Source organism: Heterodontus francisci, chromosome 45, assembly GCF_036365525.1.
Source record: "Heterodontus francisci isolate sHetFra1 chromosome 45, sHetFra1.hap1, whole genome shotgun sequence".
Taxonomy (NCBI): Eukaryota; Metazoa; Chordata; class Chondrichthyes; order Heterodontiformes; family Heterodontidae; genus Heterodontus; species Heterodontus francisci.
Window position 1 is genome coordinate 22,352,777 of NC_090415.1, and position 19,456 is coordinate 22,372,232.

A 19,456-nucleotide genomic window follows, 5' to 3' on the forward strand; every position below is an offset into this window, starting at 1 on the left:
CTGCTGTGTGTGATATGTCACTGTGTAAATGCTCTGTGTGATATGGCACTGTGTAACTGCTCTGTGTGATATGTCACTGTGTAACTGCTCTGTGTGATATGACACTGTGTAAATGCTGTGTGTGAAATGTTATTGTGTAACTGCTATGTGTGATCTGTCACTGTGTAACTGCTTTGTGTGATATGTCACTGTGTAATCGCTCTGTGTGATATGACACTGTGTAACTGCTCTGTGTGATATGTCACTGTGTAATCGCTCTGTGTGATATGACATTGTGTAACTGCTCTGAATGATATGTTACTGTTTAACTGCTCTGTATGATATGACACTGTGTAACTGCTCTGTGTGATATGTCACTGTGTAATCGTTCTGTGTGATATGACACTGTGTAACTGCTCTGTGTGATATGTTACTGTTTAACTGCTCTGTGTAATATGACATTGTGTAACTGCTCTGTATGATATGTCACTGTGTAACTGCTCTGTGTGATATGACTCTGTAACAGCTCTGTGTGATATGGCACTGTGTAACCGCTCTGTGTGATATGACACTGTGTTACTGCTCTGTGTGGTATCATACTGTGTAACCGCTCTGTGAGATATGAGACTGTGTACCCACTCAGTGTGATATGACACTGTGTACCCACTCAGTGTGATACGACACTGTGTAACTGTTCTGTATGATTTGTCACTGTGTAACTGCTCTGTGTGATATGTCACCGTGTAACTGCGCTGTGTGATATGACACTGTGTAACTGCTCTGTGTGATATGACACTGTATAACTGCTCTGTGTGATATGTCACTGTGTAACTGCTCTATGAGATATGACACTGTGTCACTGATCTGTGTGATATGACACTGTGTAAAAAGACAGAGGCGCAAGGGGAGAGCCAACTGTGCAACAGCCCCAACAAACAAATTTCTCTGCAGCACCTGTGGAAGAGCCTGTCACTCCAGAATTGGCCTTTATAGCCACTCCAGGCGCTGCTTCACAAACCACTGACCACCTCCAGGCGCGTATCCATTGTCTCTCGAGATAAGGAGGCCCAAAAGAAGAACTGCTCTGTGTGATATGACACTGTATAACTGCTCTGTGTGAGATGTCACTGTGTAACTGCTCTGTGTGTTATGACACTGTGTAACTGCGCTGTGTGATATGACACTGTGTAACTGCTCTGTGTGATATGACACTGTATAACTGCTCTGTGTGATATGTCACTGTGTAACTGCTCTGTGTGATATGTCACTGTGTAACTGCTCTGTGTGTTATGACACTGTGTCACTGATCTGTGTGATATGACACTGTGTAACCGCTCTGTGTGATATGACACTGTGTAACTGCTCTGTGTGATATGAGACTGTCTAACTGCTCTGTGTGTTATGACACTGTGTCACTGATCGGTTTGATATGACACTCTGTAACCGATCTGTGTGATATGACACGGTGTAACCGCTCTGTGTGATATGACACCGTGTGACCGTTCTGTGTGATATGAGACTGTGTAACTGCTCTGTGTGAAATGAGACTGTGTAACTGCTCTGTGTGATATGACACCATGTGACCGCTCTGTGTGATATGGCTATGTGTAACTGCTCTGTGTGATATGAGACTGTGTAACTGCTCTGTGTGATATGACACTGTGTAACCGCTCTGTGTGATGTGACACTGTGTAACTGTTTTGTGTGATATGACACTGTGTATCCACTCTGTGTGAGATATCACTGTGTAACCGCTCTGTGTGATATGTCACTGTAACCACTCTGATGTGATATGACACTGTTTAACTGCTCTCTGTGATATGTCACTGTGTAACTGCTCTGTGTGATATGTCACTGTGTAACTGTTCTGTGTGATATGACACTGTGTAACTGCTCTCTGTGATATGTCACTGTGTAAATGCTCTGTGTGATATGACACTGTGTAACTGCTCTGTGTGATATGTCACTGTGTAACTGTTCTGTGTGATATGACTCTGTGTAACTGCTCTGTATGATATAACAATGTGTAACTGCTCTGTGTGATATGACACTGTGTAACTGTTCTGTGTGATATGACACTGTGTAACTGCTCTGTATGATATAACAATATGTACTTGCTCTGTGTGATATGACACTGTGTAACTGATCTGTGTGATATGACACTGTGTAACTGCTCTGTATGATATAACAATATGTACTTGCTCTGTGTGATATGACACTGTGTAACTGATCTGGTTGATATGACACTGTGTAACTGTTCTGTGTGATACGACACTGTGTAACTGCTCTGTATGATATAACAATATGTACTTGCTCTGTGTGAAATGACACTGTGTAACTGCTCTGTGTGATATGACACTGTATAACTGCTCTGTGTGATATGTCACTGTGTAACTGCTCTATGAGATATGACACTGTGTCACTGATCTGTGTGATATGACACTGTGTAAAAAGACAGAGGCGCAAGGGGAGAGCCAACTGTGCAACAGCCCCAACAAACAAATTTCTCTGCAGCACCTGTGGAAGAGCCTGTCACTCCAGAATTGGCCTTTATAGCCACTCCAGGCACTGCTTCACAAACCACTGACCACCTCCAGGCGCGTATCCATTGTCTCTCGAGATAAGGAGGCCCAAAAGAAGAACTGCTCTGTGTGATATGACACTGTATAACTGCTCTGTGTGAGATGTCGCTGTGTAACTGCTCTGTGTGTTATGACACTGTGTAACTGCGCTGTGTGATATGACACTGTGTAACTGCTCTGTGTGATATGACACTGTATAACTGCTCTGTGTGATATGTCACTGTGTAACTGCTCTGATTCATATGTCACTGTGTAACTGCTCTGTGTGTTATGACACTGTGTCACTGATCTGTGTGATATGACACTGTTTAACCGCTCTGTGTGATATGACATTGTGTAACTGCTCTGTGTCATATGTCACTGTGTAACTGCTCTGTGCAATATGACACTGTGTAACCGCTCTATGTCATATGACACTGTGTAACTGCACTGTGTGATATGACACTCTTTAACCGCTCTGTGTGATATGTCACTGTTTAACTGCTCTGTGACATATGACACTGTGTAACTGTTCTGTTTGATATGACACTGTATATCTGCTCTGTGTGATATGTCACTGTGTAACTGCTCTGTATGATATAACAATGTGTAACTGCTCTGTGAGGTATGACACTGTGTAACTGATCTGTGTGATTTGACACTGTATATCTGCTCTGTGTGATATGTCACTGTGTAACTGCTGTGTGTGATATGACACTGTTAACCACTCTGTGTGATATGTCACTGTGTAACTGCTCTGTGTGATATGTCACTGTGTAACTGCTCTGTGAGATATGACACTGTGTAACTGCTCTGTGTAATATGTCACTGTGTAACTGCTCTATGTGATATGTCACTGTGTAACTGCTCTGTGTGATATGTCACTGTGTAACTGCTCTGTGAGATATGACACTGTGTAGCTGCTCTGTGTAATATGTCACTGTGTAACTGCTCTATGTGATATGTCACTGTGTAACTGCTCTGTGTAATATGTCACTGTGTAACTGCTCTATGTGATATGACACTGTGTAACCTCTCTGTGTGATATGACACCGTGTAACTGCTCTGTGTGAGATGTCACTGTGTTACTGCTGTGTGTGATATGACACTGTGTAACCACTCTGTGTGATATGTCACTGTGTAACTGCTCTGTGTGATATGTCACTGTGTATCCTCTCTGTGTGATATGACACTGTGTAACTGCTCTGTGTGAGATGTCACTGTGTAACTGCTCTGTGTGATATGACACTGTGTTACCTCTCTGTGTGATATGACACTGTGTAACTGCTCTGTGTGAGATGTCACTGTGTAACTGGTCTGTGTAATATGTCACTGTGTAACTGCTCTGTGTGATATGACTCTGTGTAACAGCTCTGTGTGATATGTCACTGTAACTGCTCTGTGTGATATGTCACTGTGTAACTGCTCTGTGTGATATGACTCTGTGTAACTGCCATGTGTGATATGTCACTGTGTAACTGCTCTGTGAGATATGACACTGTGTAACTACTCTATGTGATAAGACATTGTTTAACTGCTCTGCGTGACTTGTGAAACCAATTCCTTTTATGAAGTAAGCATTTGAGCTGTATTCCTGTAATAGATTAGTACTATATGCCATTGAATATAGTATGAGTCTTAAGTTGCAGTCGGATTTCTGTTGGACTGAGACGAAGAACCCATGTGAAATCTTTAAATCCTCAGTGTTATTCATACACAGATGAGTAAACTCCTCAAGTCTGTATTCAATTGGAGTAGTGGGAATGAAAATCAAGAGAGAGGGCGAGTGTGAGGGAGGGGAGGGGGGCTAGTGGTGGTGGGGTTGCGGTGGAGTTGAACAGGAGGCTGATCTGCTTATGATAAAACTTATATCCCATGACTTTGGCTATAGGGGGACCTTAATTATCGTGTCATAGCTTTTACAGTGCAGAAGTGGACTATTCAGCCTATTGAGACCTTGCCAGCTCCCTGTAGTCCCATTCGATCCCCGTAAAACTGCAACTTTTTTCCTCCTCCAGTGCCCATCTGATTTCCTTCCCTCGCTCTCGCAGGCAGTCAGTTGCAGGTCATTGCCACTCGCTGTATAAAAAAGATCTTCCTCTCATGCCCCCTGCTTCTCTTGCCCAAAACTTAAATCGATGCCCTCCAGTCCCTGTACCACCAGGTAATGGAAACCACTTGTATTTGTCTGCCCTATCCAAGCCTTTCTTAACTTTGCACACCTCAATCAAATCCCTTCTCAATCTCCTTTGCTGCAGGGTGAACAATCCCAGCGTTTCCAACCTAAGTAAATTCCCCCATCCCTGAAACCATTCTGGTAAATCTCCTCTGCAGCCTTTCAAGGGCCCTCACCTCCTTCCTGAAGTGTGGTGACCAGAACTGGACACAATTCTCCAGTTGGGGCCTAACCGGAGCTTTATAATGTTCAGCAAAACCTCCCTCCTTTTGTACTTTATCCCTCTATCGATGAAATCCAGGATCCCATCTGCTTTGCTGACCACTCTCTCAATAAATCCCAAGCTGGCATGATTCCATGAGCCTCAATTTTGTTAACCAGAATTTTGTGTGGTACTTTATCAGACACTTTCTTAAAATCCAGATAGACAACATCCACCACATTCCCTTCATCGACCTTCTCTGTCACCTCATCAAAACATTTAGTTTGATTAGTCAAGCACGATCTGCTCTTTACAAATCCGTGCTGGCTATCCTTAATTAACTCAAACCTCACAAAGTGTCGGTTGATTTTTTTTTACCCCCTCATTATTGTTTCTAAATCCTTACCCACCATTGATGTTGAACTGACTGGACTGTCTTCATACTCTTTCACATTTGCCACTCTCTAATCCTCTGGCACCTCCCCTGTATCCAGAGAAAGATATATTGGAAAGTTATGGCGTGCCCTTCTGGTATCTCCATCCCCACATCCTTTAACAACCTGGGATGTAAGCCATCTGGACCAGGTGACTTATCCACTCTAAACATAGGCAGCCTTTCCAGTACATCCTGCCTATCAATTTTCACCCTATCCATTACCTCTACCATCTCTGCTTCTACTAATATTTTGTCAGCATCCTCTTCCTTAGTAAACACTGATACAAAAGTACTGATCAAGAATTCTAACCTTGCCCTACGCCTCTAATAATTTATCACCCTCTTTGTCCCTAATGGGACTCACCCCACCTCTTATTACCTGCTCACTATTTACACACCGGTAGAAGATTTTTGGGTTTATGTTAACTGCCATTCCATTCTCATATTCTCTCTTTGCCTGGCATATTTTCCTCTTCAGCCCCCCTCTCAATTTAATGTGTTTTGGCCAGGTTTTTGCTTGGAAGAATTTACCTGACCTGCATCATATAGCCGCTTTTTTTCATTCATCATAATCTCTATCTCCCTCATCATGCAAGGAGCCCTGGCTTTGGTTCCCCTACCATTTGCCCTTGCTGAAATGTACCTAGCCTGTACCTGAAACAACTCTTCCTGAAAGATCACCCATTTTTCCATTACCATTTTACCTGTCTGTCTTTGGTTCCATGCGACAACAACTCGATTCCTTGGCATCCCATTGAAGTTAGCCCTCTTCCAATTCAGAAGTTCCACAATATATTGTTCCTTGCTCTTCTCCATTGCCGATCTAAACCTTATGATATGATCGCTCTTACCCAAGTGTACCCCCACAGGCACTGGGTCCACTTGGCCCACCTCATTTCCCAGCAGCAGATCCAGCGATGCCTCCTTTCTCGTTGGACCAAGAGCGTACTAATCAAGGAAGTTCTCCTGAACACATTTCCGAAATCCTTCCCCCTCCTTACCCTTTACTCTAACATTATCCCAATTGATATTTGGGTAATTAAAGTCCCCCGATATCACCACTCTATGGATCTTGTACATCTCTGTGATTTCCCTGCAGATTTTCTCCTCTATCTCTCTCTCACTATTTGGAGGCCTATAGAATACCCACTGTAGTGTGATCATACCCTTGTTTCTCAACTGTAACCAATTGGATTCTTTTCCTGCCCTGTCAAGGACATCCACTCTTTCCAACACCACTAATGCAGAGTACCAATTTGAGAGTGACACACTCCCTGGATCTCCTGCATCTCCTGCCCACCCACCTGCTATCCTGAACTCTCACTGCCTGCGGCGTGACCACCCCCCCTGGAATGTATGATCCAGGAAACCCTCATCCTCCTTGATGCTCTGCGGTGACTCCAGCTGCCCATCCAGCTCGGAAATCAGCTGGTGACACTTCCTACACACATGGTTGCCCAGGATAGAGGAAGTGTCCTGAAGTTCCCACATGGTGCAGAAATTGCACGCAACAGGTCGCAGTTGCCCATCCATGATCTAAAGACTCTCTACTCCCTCTTTTACAATTGAATTAGTACCTTGTTTAAACGATTAATTTTATTAATGCCCCCAGACCTGCTCAGTATCCTTAATTCACTTACTATCCTACTTAACCCTGATTGAAATGTTCAATTTCCCGGCGGCTAGTTTAAGCAAAATCCCTAGTTTAGAGAGAGAAAGAGAAACACTCTGCAACCAATCACCAACCCGAATGGGAATGGGAAATTCGAGTGCATCTACTCCGTTGAGTCCAGTTGAAGAGCTAGCATGGGCACCGGGTGGACGGGCTGAATGGTTTTTGCATGATCAATGGTGTCAAAGGCAGTGTGTGGGGGGAGGGGTGTGGATGGTGGGAGAGGCAGATATGTGATTGGAAACAGGAGCTTGGCTCTTCCTTTCAGTCCACTCGTGAATGGTCAGTGTTGGTTGGGTGGCGTTCCGTCTATTCATTGGTCACTTCTGGTTTGGTGTTGCCGTGTCGTTTCCCAGGCCTCACCCTCTGCCTCAAGCATTGAAGCCAAGACCTGCTGCTCTGGCCACCCCTCACCACCCCCCAGCCTTGGGTATGTTCCCTGAGTGGCGATTCTCAACGATATCGTAAACCAAGTAAGCCGAGACGTTGGCATCTAAACTAGCGACTGGGAACGCCCTTCCACTGGCGGGCGTACTAAGATGCACCAATGGCAGTGACCGCTGAATAGGTGGCACGTCTATGCTGAGATGGTGATGGTCAGTCGGTGCTCAACTCTGCCAGGGGTTAACGGGCATCTGTCTGAGGGCTGCTGGCACTGGCGTGTCGAGTGTGGCTGTTAATCGCTCAGCAGAGATTGAGCTCAGTGACGCACTATCATCACCACACCAGGTTAATGTGTTGTATATAAACTGCATTGGGTCTGACTCTGTTCATTTTTCCTTCTCCTCCCCCCCCGTCTATCCTTCTCCCTTCCCTTCGTCCCTGTGTGTCTGTCTCTCTTTCTCTGCTTCACTCGGTTTTTCATTCTGTTCTCTCTCTCTCTCTCTCTCTCAGTCTTTCGATCTCTTTTTCTCTCTTATACCCTCTCTGTATTTCTGCCTTGCTCTCTCTCTCTCTCTCTCACTCTTTCTCACTCTTTCTCTGTCATCTCTACTCCCACACTCTGTAGCTAGCGATCTGTTGAGCTGACGTCCTGTATGACTGTAACTTTCGCTCCTCATCCTTCTCGACCTGTCTGCAGCCTTTGACATGGTTGACCGCACCATCCTCCTCCAACGCCTCTCCACTGTCGTCCAGCTGGGTGGGACTGCTCTCACCCAGTTCCATTCTTATCTACCTAATCGTAGACAGAGAATCACTTGCAATGACATCTCTTCCTGCCCCCGCACTGTTACCTTTGGTGTCCCCTGAGTATCTATCCTTGGCTCCCCTCCTGTTTCTCATCTACGTGCTGCCCCTCGGCGACATCATCTGAAAGCGCAGTGTCAGTTTTTACATGTACACTGAAAACACCCAGCTCTACCTCACCACCACCTCTCTCCAATCCTCCACTGTTGTTAAACTATCAGACTGCTCATCCCACATCCGGCACTGGATCAGCACAAATCCCCTCCAGTTAAATATCGGAGAGACTGAAGCCATTGTTTCCGGTCCTCAATCCAAACACGGTTCCCGAGTCACCGACTCCATCCCTCTCCCTGGTGCCACTACCAAGTCCGCCTATTTCCACCTCCGTAACATCGCTCGACTCCGCTCCTGTCTCAGCTCATCGGCTACTGAAACCCTCATTCATGTCTTCCTTACCTCTAGACTTGGCTATTCCAACGCACTCCTGGCTGCTCTCCCACATTCTACTCTCTGTAAACTTGAGGTCATTCAAAACGCTGCTACCCCCGTGTCTTAACTCACACAGAGTCCCGTTCACCTCTCACCCCACCCCCCCGTCCTCGCTGACCTACACTGGATTCCAGTCAGGCAACACCTCGATTGTAAAATTCTCATCCTCCTGTTCAAATCCCTCCAGGGCCCCTCACACTCCCCTCCCTATCTCTGTAACCTCCTCCAGCCCCCTACAGCCCTCCGAGATCTCTGCTCTCCTCCGATCCCGGCCTCTTGAACGTCCCCCGATTCCTATCGCTCCACCATTGGTGGCCGTGCCTTCAGCTGTCCTGGGGGCCCATAAACTCTGGAATTCTATCCCAAACCTCTCCGCCTCTCTCTCTTCCTTTAAGACGTTCTTTAAAAGCTCCCTCTTTGACCAAGCTTTTGGTCATGTACATTAACATTTCATTAGGCGGCTCGGTGTCAAATTTCTAACGCTCCTGTAAAGTGCCTTGGAGTGTTTTAGTACATTCAAGGCTGTGTGTAAATGCAAATTGTTGCTTTCCTGCCTCTCTGTCTGTGTCTGTGCCTAAACAGGAGTCTATCGCTCGTGCTCTCTAACTCTTTCTGCCTCTCTCTCTCACTATCTCACACTGTCTTTCAGTGCCTGTCTCTGTCTGTCTCTCTCTCTCTCACTGTCTCACTCAGCCTCTCTATTTCTGCTTCTCTCTCTATTTCTGCTTCTCTCTCTCTTTCTCTGTCTGTCTGTCCCTTTCGCTATCTATCTGTCTGTCTCTCTCACTCTGTCTCTGACACCCTCTCTCTCTGTCTCTCTCTCACTCTCTATCTCTCTTCGTCTGATTGTCTCTCTGTCTGTCTCTGTCTCTCTCACTCTCTCTGTCTCTGTCTCTCTGTCTCTCTTTCTCTGTCTGTATGTCTGTATCTCTCTCATTATCTATCTCTCACTGTCTCTCTCTCTGTCTGTCCCTCTGTCTCTCACTGTCTCCCTCTCTCTGCCTGTCTCCCTCTGTCTGTCTCCCTCTCTCTGCCTGTCTCTGTCACTCTTTCTTTCTGTCTCCGTCTTTCTGTGTGTGTCTCTGTCTGTCTTTCTCCCTTTCTTTCTGTCTCTGTCTCTCGTTCTCTGTCTCTCTCTCTGTACCTCTCAGTTTTCCAGTCTTTGGTCCCTTCTCTCTCCCTCTCTCTTTCTTTCTGCCTCTCTCTCCGTCTCTGCCTCCCCTCGTCCACCTCTCCCGTGTTCTCTCCGTTTAGCCTGTGACTGTGCGTACCCCCACTCTCTTTCTCCCCGCTGGTGTGGAGACTGCGATAGGGCAGAAAGACCCAGAGCGCGGACCTCCCCCCGTCTCCTCCAGGTTTTGAAAGGGCATTTTGCATTGTGAACGTCCTCCCCTTCCCCTCTCCCGGATTGGAAAATTAATCAGTAATCAATAATCAGTACTCACCGCACATGCCTGTGATGACCGTTTCTTGGTACAACCCTCAACTCTCCCTAAGGCTTTTGACCCGAGTTTCTCCGCTGCCCTTTCCCGCCCCTTTTGTATGTGGAGCCTGTCTTTCGATGTAACAGTCTGAGCTGAGCATTGGCATGCAATCGCTCCCCGAGGTGCTGTTCGCGGACCTGGCGCAGTGCGATCTGAAGGCTTGTGGGCAGAGGGCAGGCTGGCAGGAGATGGGCACGTGCCCCCGGCCTGTTGGAGGCCAGCGTGTTTCCTATCCCTAACGTGGGAAAGTATAAATGGCTGGTCTGAACGTACCTGGGCCAGAATGAAAACGCTGATAGGGAATCTCCTGTCTATTTTAGCGCCTCACCCATTTTCCACAGGGGAATGGAATAATGCAAGAGCAAAGTGGATCACTAGCTCCCTGGGGCCCACTCTCCTGTGGTCCACTTGCCCTTCCTCGGTAATAACTGGATTTAGGGAGGGGGAGGTGTGTTTTTTTATCAAATTCTATCATGGGATGCGGGCGTCACTGGCATCTGTTGCTCATCCCTCGACAAGTGAGCGTCTTGATGGGCCATTTCGGAGGGCAGTTAGGAGTCAACCACATTGATGTGGGTCTGGAGTCGCATGTAGGCCAGACCGGCTGAGGCTGGCAGATTTCCGTCCCTGCGGGGCGTGAGTGAACCGGATGGGGGTTTTTTTTTTTTTGTTGCGACAATCGTTGATGGTTTCGGGCTCACCATTCCCGAGAGGAGCTTTCAACTCCAGATTTATTTTTGAATTGAGTCATTGAATTTATTAACCTGTTGAATTTAAGGCACGCCAGCCACCGGGTTGGGGATTTGAACCCGCGTCGCCAGTGCCAATGGGAGCTGCCCCTTGCCCCACTACGTTTCACATCTTCACGTCACCACATTCCAGTGAGATGTGTTACAATTAATCTCCAGGGCACTGACTGTAGGGTACAGCATTCTCCCCAGCTCAAAGTTTTACATGAAAGATACACCTCGGGCCACAGCTTGCAAACTCTCTCACCTCTGCTACCCCATCCCCCTTGCCTCCCTCCCTCCCTCCTCCCTGCCCTCCCTTTCCCTCACATCGCCTGCTTCCCCAAGGACCTCACCTCTCCAGCCCCACGCTCGGCTTCTCTTAATACCACATTAGCCTTGAGAGCATCGTGGCCTGATGCATCGTGCGAAAGGTTGAGGGGGCGTTGGCGGGATTGTGTTGGCGCGGGCATACCTTGCATGGTGAGGCGGGTGGATGCGGGTCCCAGTGGCGGGATTGGCAGGGGGGGGAGCGTGTGTGTGTGTGTGTGTGGGCGGGCGGCGGGGTAGGGTAACGGTGCAGCCGCCCGGCAGGCGCGTCGGGATGCTGTCGAGGCACGGACAGCCTTTTCCGTCTGTCGCACGGGAAACTTCGCACCCACCCGCCGCAGCCCTGTGCCCGGGGTGGGTTAGGAGAATAATCGAAGCGCTTCCAGATGGCATGACTCAGGGGGAGGGGCAAGGGCGGGGGCGGTGCCCGCTTGTCTTGGCAAAGTTGTGGCTGTGTAACACAACAACCCTTTCCCCCCCCCCTTCACAACACTCTCCACCACCCCCCCCCCCCCCAATGTGCTCAGCATGTTGGTGATGCCACCCTGAAGGTTTGTGCATGTCCGAAGGCGGGCATCTGGACTCAGTACTCACATCCATCTCACCGGCGGTCTGAGCTATTGACTGAGTGTGATGCTGCGTTGTATCACGGTGGTTTCATTTTATTAAGCGGGGCGGCGGGCAGGGGTGCTTCCATCTCCCAACTTTGGTAAGATCCATTAAACAGTGGACAAATTCCAGTGGTGTGGGTTTGGGGTTCATGACGAGAGGGCATTATTGCATGCAGCTTAATCGCCCAGGGACATATTGGGAGGACCCTGCATGTGTCTCAGTATTATAGTGCCCCAGTGTTGAAAGGACATGATACAGAGCACATCACAGACTGGTGATGATATTATAGCCGCCCCACCAGCATGCCTGGAGTGTCACTCTATCTGTCCCAATATTGTAAGTTACTCCCCTGATCCTGTCTAATCCATTCATCCCAGGGGCTCACTGGCTTGGCGCTGAATAATAGATGTGAAATCTTCAGCCGCAAGGGGATCCCAGAATGTCTACAGTGCTGAAGGAGCCCATTCATTCCCTCGTGTCCGTTTCTTCCCCCCCATCCCACTGAAGCGGTGAATTCTGGTTCTCCGCGCTTCCGCCAATGGGGACTGTTCTTTCGCCCCCCCCACCCCTCCCCCCACAACTCTCTGTCCCTGCTCCGTCCGGGCCCCCTTCGCCGACTTTGCATCAACTGGCCTCTCCCGGTTACTTGGTGGCACTGGGGCGGAGGTGGTGGGGTTCGGGAGTTGGTTAGTACCCTGGAGGCGTGCTACAGTATGAAGGGCATTTGACAGGCATCAGTGTAAGCTTCCCCGACAGTGACATGTCAGAATCCCGCATTCGAGGCTCCATAAACAGACATGACATGATCTATTCTTGTGGCTTCCCGGACTTTTGGACATAGCTGAGAGACGGGAACGTCAGCCTGGCTTGCTAAGCATGCCCGAGGCTAACGTCTCCCGGGAGCCAGCCTCCGCGGCTTGGACAACTAAGCACGGAAAGGCAGAGCAGGACGAGCCTCTGCAATGCCCAGTCACCACCTCTCCGGCCGACCGAGTCTTTGTTCTTTCCTATTTTTTGTTTTTTGTTTTTCTCCCGGCAGCAACCCGAGGACGTGGGCGAGCAGGACACATCGCAGCAGTCTCCAGACCCCGAGGACAGCAAAGCTCAGCCAAAGCGGCTGCACGTGTCGAACATCCCCTTCCGTTTCAGGGACCCAGACTTGCGGCAGATGTTTGGGGTGAGTGTGTGTGTGGCCGTGCGCCGAGATTTCTGTTTATAAAGAGGGATAAAGCTCCGGTTAGGCCCCCCTCCACCCCCTGACTGGATCATTGCGTCCAGTTCTGGTCGCCACACTTTCGGAAAGAGTGTGAGAGTCCTTGTCGGAAGTGCGGGAGAGAGAAAACAGGGAATTACAGACCCATTAGCCTTACATCAGTCATTGGGAAAAGGCTGGAATCTATTCTAAAGGAGGTGATAAATGGATACTTGGATAATGATGATCTGATTGGGCATAGTCAACATGGATTTATGAATGGGAAATCATGCTTGATGAACCTGTTGGAGTTTTTTGAGGATGTTACTAACAGAATTGATAAAGGGGAATCGGTGGACGTGGTGTACTTGGATTTTCAGAAGGCTTTTGATAAAGCCCCCCACAGGAGGTTGGTTAGCAAAATTAAAGCAGATGGGATAGGAGGTAATATACTGGCATGGATTCAGGATTGGTTAACAGGCAGAAAACAGAGAGTAGGAATAAAAGGGCCATTCTCGCGTTGGCAGGCTGTGACTAGTGGGGTGCCGCAGGGATCAGTGCTTAGGCCCCAGCTGTTCACAATATACATCAATGATTTGGATGTGGGGACCAAATGTAATATTTCCAAGTTCGCGGATGACACAAAACTAGGTGGGAATGTGTGTTGTGAGGAAGATGCAAAGCGGCTTCAAGGGGATTTGGACAGACTTAGTGAGTGGCAGAAGGAATATAATGTGGACAAATGTGAGGTTATCCACTTTGGTTGGAGGAATAGATGTGCAGAGTATTTCTTAAATGGTAAGAGATTAGAAAGTGTAGATGTACAAAGGGACCTGGGTGTCCTTGTCAATAAGTCACTGAAAGTTAACGTGCAGGTGCAGCAAGCAATTAAGCAGGCTAATGGTATGTTAGCCTCAATCAGAAGACGATTTGAGTACAGGAGTATCACAGAATCACAGAATAATACAGTGCAGAAGAGGCCCTTCGGCCCATCGAGTCTGCACCGATGCATTAGAACACCTGACCTGTCTACCTAATCCCATTTGCCAGCACTTGGCCCATAGCCTTGAATGTTATGACATGCCAAGTGCTCATCCAGGTACTTTTTAAAGGATGTGAGGCAACCTGCATCTACCACCCTCCCAGGCAGGGCATTCCAGACTGTCACCACCCTCTGGGTAAAAAGGTTCTTCCTCAAGTCCCCCTTAAACCTCCCGCCACTCACCTTAAACTTGTGACCCCTCGTAACTGACCCTTCAACTAAGGGGAACAGCTACTCCCTATCCACCCTGTCCATGTCCCTCATAATCTTGTACACCTCGATCAGGTCACCCCTCAGTCTGCTCTGCTCCAGCGAAAACAACCCAAGCCTATCGAACCTCTCTTCATAGCTTAAATGTTCCATCCCAGGCAACATCCTGGTGAATCACCTCTGCACCCCCTCCAATGCAATCACATCCTTCCTTTAACGTGGTGACCAGAATTGCACACAGTACTCCAGCTGTGGCCTTACCAAAGTTCTGTACAACTCCAACATGACCTCCCTGCTTCTGTAATCTATGCCTCGATTGATAAAGGCAAGTGTCCCATATGCCTTTTTCACCATCCTATTAACCTGCCCTTCTGCCTTCAGAGATCTATGGACAAACATGCCAAGGTCCCTTTGTTCCTCGGAACTTCCCAGTGTCAGGCCATTCATTGAATACTTCCATGTCACATTACTCCTTCCGAAGTGTATCACCTCACACTTTTCAGCGTTAAATTCCATCTGCCACTTTTCTGCCCATTTGACCATCCCGTCTATATCTTCCTGTAACCTAAGACACTCCACCTCACTGTTAACCACTCGGCCAATCTTTGTGTCATCTGCGAACTTACTGATCCTACCCCCCACATAGTCATCTATGTCGTTTATATAAATGACAAACAATAGGAGACCCAGCAAGATCACTGTGGTACGCCACTGGACACTGGCTTCCAGTCACTAAAACAGCCGTCTGTCATCACTCTCTGCCTCCTACAGCTAAGCCAATTTTGAATCCATCTTATCAAGTTACCCTGTATCCCATGTGCATTTGCTTTCTTGATAAGTCTCCCATGTGAGACCTTGTCAAAGGCTTTGCTGAAATCCATGTAAACTACATCAACTGCACTACCCTCATCTACACACCTGGTCACATGCTCAAAAAATGCAATCAAGTTTGTTAGGCATGACCTTCCTCTGACAAAGCCATGCTGACTATTCCTGATCAAATTTTGACTCTCCAAGTGGTGATAGATTCTCTCCTTCAGAATTTTCTCCAATAGTTTCCCTACCACTGACATGAGACTCACTGGTCTGTAGTTCCCTGGCTTATCTCTACAACCTTTCTTAAATAGTGGGACCACATTAGCTGTTCTCCAGTCCTCTGGCACCTCCCCCGTGGCCAGAGAGGAATTAAAAATTAGGGTCAGAGCCTCTGCAATCTCCACCCTCGCCACCCACAGCATCCTGGGACACAAATCGTCCGGCCCTGGAGATTTGTCCACTTTTAAGCCTTCCAAAACCTCCAATACCTTGTCACTCCCTATGACAATTTGCTCAAGAACCTCACAGTCTCTCTCTCTAAGTTCCATATCTACATCCTCATTCTCTTGGGTGAAGACAGATGTGAAGTATTCATTCAACACCCTACCAATGTCCTCTGGCTCCACCCATGAATTTCCCCCTTGGTCCCTAATGGGTCCTACTCTTTCCCTGGTTATCCTCTTCCCATTGATATACTTATAGCATATCTTGGGATTTTCCCTACTTTTACCAGCCAGAACTTTCTCATATCCCCTCTTTGCTCTCCTAATTGCTTTCCTAAGCTCCATCCTACACTTTCTGTACTCCACTAATGCTTCCATTGATTTGCTCTCCTTGTATTTGCTAAAAGCCTCTCTTTTCCTTCTCATCATACCCTGAATGTTTCTAGTCATCCACGGTTCTCTGGGCTTGTTGCTCCTACCTATTACCCTAGAGGGAACATGTTGGGCCTGTACCCTCCCCATTTCCTTTTTGAATGTCCCCCACTGCTCTTCTGTAGATTTCCCGACAAGTAACTCTTTCCAGTCTACCTTGGCCAGATCCTGCCTTATTTTACTAAAATTCACTCTCCCCCAATCCAAAACCTTTTTTTGCAACTTGTCTATTTCTTTCTCCATAACAACCATGTTATGGTCGCTATCACCAAAATGCCCCCCCACCAACACATCAACCACCTGTCCGGCTTCATTCCCCAGAATTAGGTCCAGCACTGCACCCTCCCTTGTTGGATCCTCTACATATTAAGCTAAAAAGTTCTCCTGTGTACATTTTAAGATCTCCACTCCATCTAAGCCCTTAACACGATGACTATCCCAATTAATGTTGGGAAAGTTGAAATCACCTAATATAATTACCCCATTATTATTTTTACACACCTCTGTGAATTACGCACATATTTGTTCCTCAATCTCCCGCTGACTATCTGGGGGTCTATAATAAACACCTAACAATGCGGCTGTCCCTTTTTATTCCTATACCCATAAAGCTTTATTTGATGCCCCCTTCAAGATATCGTCTCTCTTGACTGCAGTAACTGACTCCTTAACTAATATTGCAATGCCCCCTCCTCTTTTACCCCCTCCTCTGCCTCGCCTGAAGATTCTATATCCCGGGATATTGAGCTGCCAATCCTGCCCCTCCCTCAACCATGTCTCCGTGATGGCTACTATATCACAATTCCATGTGTCAATCATTGCCCTTAACTCATCCGTTTTACCTGCAATACTCCTGGCATTAAAGTAGAGGCCTTCCGTCCTGGTCTTACTCCCCACATGCCCTCACTCTGTAGAGCACTCCAGGCAGTCCCATTCCCCCCTCGATCCCTGTCGCCCTGCAAGTTTCTTTCTCTCAGCTGCCCATCCAATTTCCTTTTGAAAGCATTCATCGTCCCCACTTCCACCACCCCCGGAGGCAGTGAGATCCAGGTCATTACCACGTATCGTGTTAAAAAAAAACCTCCTTCTCAGATTCCCCTCCCTGCCCAAGGCCTTAAATCTGTTCCCCCTAGTCCCTGTACAATCCTTTGTCTATCTTATTGAAACCTTGCTGTTTGTGGTATATATTCATGATTTGGACTTAAATGTGGGAGGCATGATTGGGAAATTTGCTGATGACACAAAAATTGGCCGTGTAGTTGATAGTGAAGAGGAAAGCCATAGACTCCAGAATGATATCAATGGGTTGGTTGAGTGGGTGGGAAAGTGGCAAAAGGAATTCAATCCAGAGAAGTGTGAGGTAATGCATTGGGGGAGAGCAAATAAAGCGAGGGAATGCACAATAAACGGGAGGATATTGAGAGGGTTAGAAGAAGTGAGAGATCTTGGAGTGCATGTCCACAGGTCCCTAAAGGTGGGCAGGACAGGTAGATAGAGTGGTGAAGAAGGCATATGGAATGCTTTCCTTTATTGGCCAAGGTATAGAATTCAAAAGCAGGCATGTAATGCTGGGACTGTATAAAACGCTGGTTAGGCCACAGCTGGAGTACTGCGTACAGTTCTGGTCACCACATTACAGAAAGGACATAATTGCTCTGGAGAGAGTACAGAGGAGATTTACAGGAATGTTGCCAGGGCTTGAAAGTTGCAGCTTTGATGAAAGATTGGATGGGCTATGGTTGTTTTCCTTAGAACTGAGGAGGCTGAGGGGTGACTGAATTGAGGTGTACAAAATTATGAGGGGCTTAGATAGAGTAGACTGGAAGGACCTGTTTCCCCTAGCGGAGAGGTCAATTACCAGGGGGCACAGATTTAAGGTGATTGGTAGAAGGATTAGAGGGGACATGAGGGAAATACTTTATCACCCAGAGGGTGGTGGGTGTCTGGAATTCACTGCCCGGATTGGTGTTGGAGGCAGAAATCCCTCAACTCATTTAAAAGGTACCTGGACATGCACCTGAAGTGTTGTAACCTGCAAAGCTACGGACCAGGTGCTGGAAGGTGGGATTAGATTGGGTGGCTAGTTTTTTCCGCCGGTTTTCCCTCACAACAACAATCCCTGGAGTTGAGAGCGACAATCGCTCGTAAAGAGAGGGCGTTTCCCCGGTTTCCGCTCACTGTTCTCTTTTTTCAACCACGTGGCCTACAAGTAACCATTCGCAGTTGGGCTTCTCATGCATCGTCGTCTGTTTCTAACCTCCGTTTCTTTGTCTTTTAGCAATTTGGTAAAATCCTAGACGTTGAAATTATCTTCAATGAGCGAGGATCGAAGGTTCGTATTGTTGCGCCCTTTGCTTTTCTCAGTGCCTGCTTTTCGCCCATCCTTCTCTTTTCAATTTTCTATCCAATTTTCTTTCATCTTCTCCTGCCAATTCTACTTCCATCCTTCCTTCCGCCATCCATCCTTTTCATCCATCCCTTCCCTGCTTCCATCCTCTCTCCCTTCTTACCTACCCTCCCTATCTTCTATCTTACATCTGTCACGCCTCCTCCCTCCATCCATTTCTTCCCATCTCCCTTGACCTCTGCCTGCTGTAATTATTTAGGCACCGTCTCGTTTCCAAGCTCAGTTTCGCAGTTAACTTTACATCTCGTCGTCTAGTTATCACGCCCAATTCGACGATTAACTGTAGCTTTATTACCCCGATTGCCTGTGCTTCCACCACCCTCCTAGGCAGCGAGTTCCAGGTCATCACCGCCCGCTGCGTGAAAAAAACTTCTTCCTCACGTTCCCTCCCTGCATCTCTTGCCCAAACCCTTTGTGCGTGGAACTGTTTCCTAATTTCACTCCTGAAAGGTCTGGCTTTAATTTTTCGACCATGCCCCCTAGTCCTAGACTCCCCAACCAGCAGAAATAGTTTTAGTCATTTGGCAGTACAGAATTTGAGTCTTGCTGAAAACAGAGGCATTTTGTTGAAACTTTTCGCCTTGCACTCATCAGGGCAATCCGCAAGAATACCAATGTCAGGGAAAGCAACACAGTTATCCTGTATGAGAAGAGAGTGCTGATTACTTGGCAGGTAGATTCTGATTGGTCAAAGGCATTGCCCTGAGGAATGAACCAACGAATGGTTGTCACTTCCTTTTGCTCAGCTGAAACAGGCGCAATGTGTGTACATGTTCTTTCCGTCTGCAAAGAACGGGGCCCTGTGCATTAATATATGGAGCTTCCAGAAATAATTTTGCTTCATCTCCCCTGTCAGTTTCCCTTAATATCTTAAAAACTGCGATCAAATCACCCCTTAAAATGATAAATTCCAGGAAATAGAACCCTAGTTTGTGTAATCACTCTAATTTAATCCTTGGAGTCCAGGAATCATTCTGACAAATCTATGCTGCACTCCCTTCATCTGATCCTTCCTGTCACCTTTATTTCCTCCTTGTTCTCCGCCAGTACAGTTTTC

General features: G+C 47.4%; 1 protein-coding gene across 1 annotated transcript in view; it reads left to right on the forward strand.

The window, feature by feature from the left end:
* rbfox1l (RNA binding fox-1 homolog 1, like) overlaps window positions 1-19,456 on the forward strand; it is a 120,263-nt gene that overhangs the window by 85,296 nt on the left and 15,511 nt on the right. The window contains exons 2-3 of the mRNA XM_068022337.1: window positions 12,897-13,034; window positions 18,271-18,324. Coding sequence (XP_067878438.1) covers window positions 12,897-13,034; window positions 18,271-18,324 — 192 coding nt within the window. The remainder of the gene's footprint in view (window positions 1-12,896; window positions 13,035-18,270; window positions 18,325-19,456) is intronic.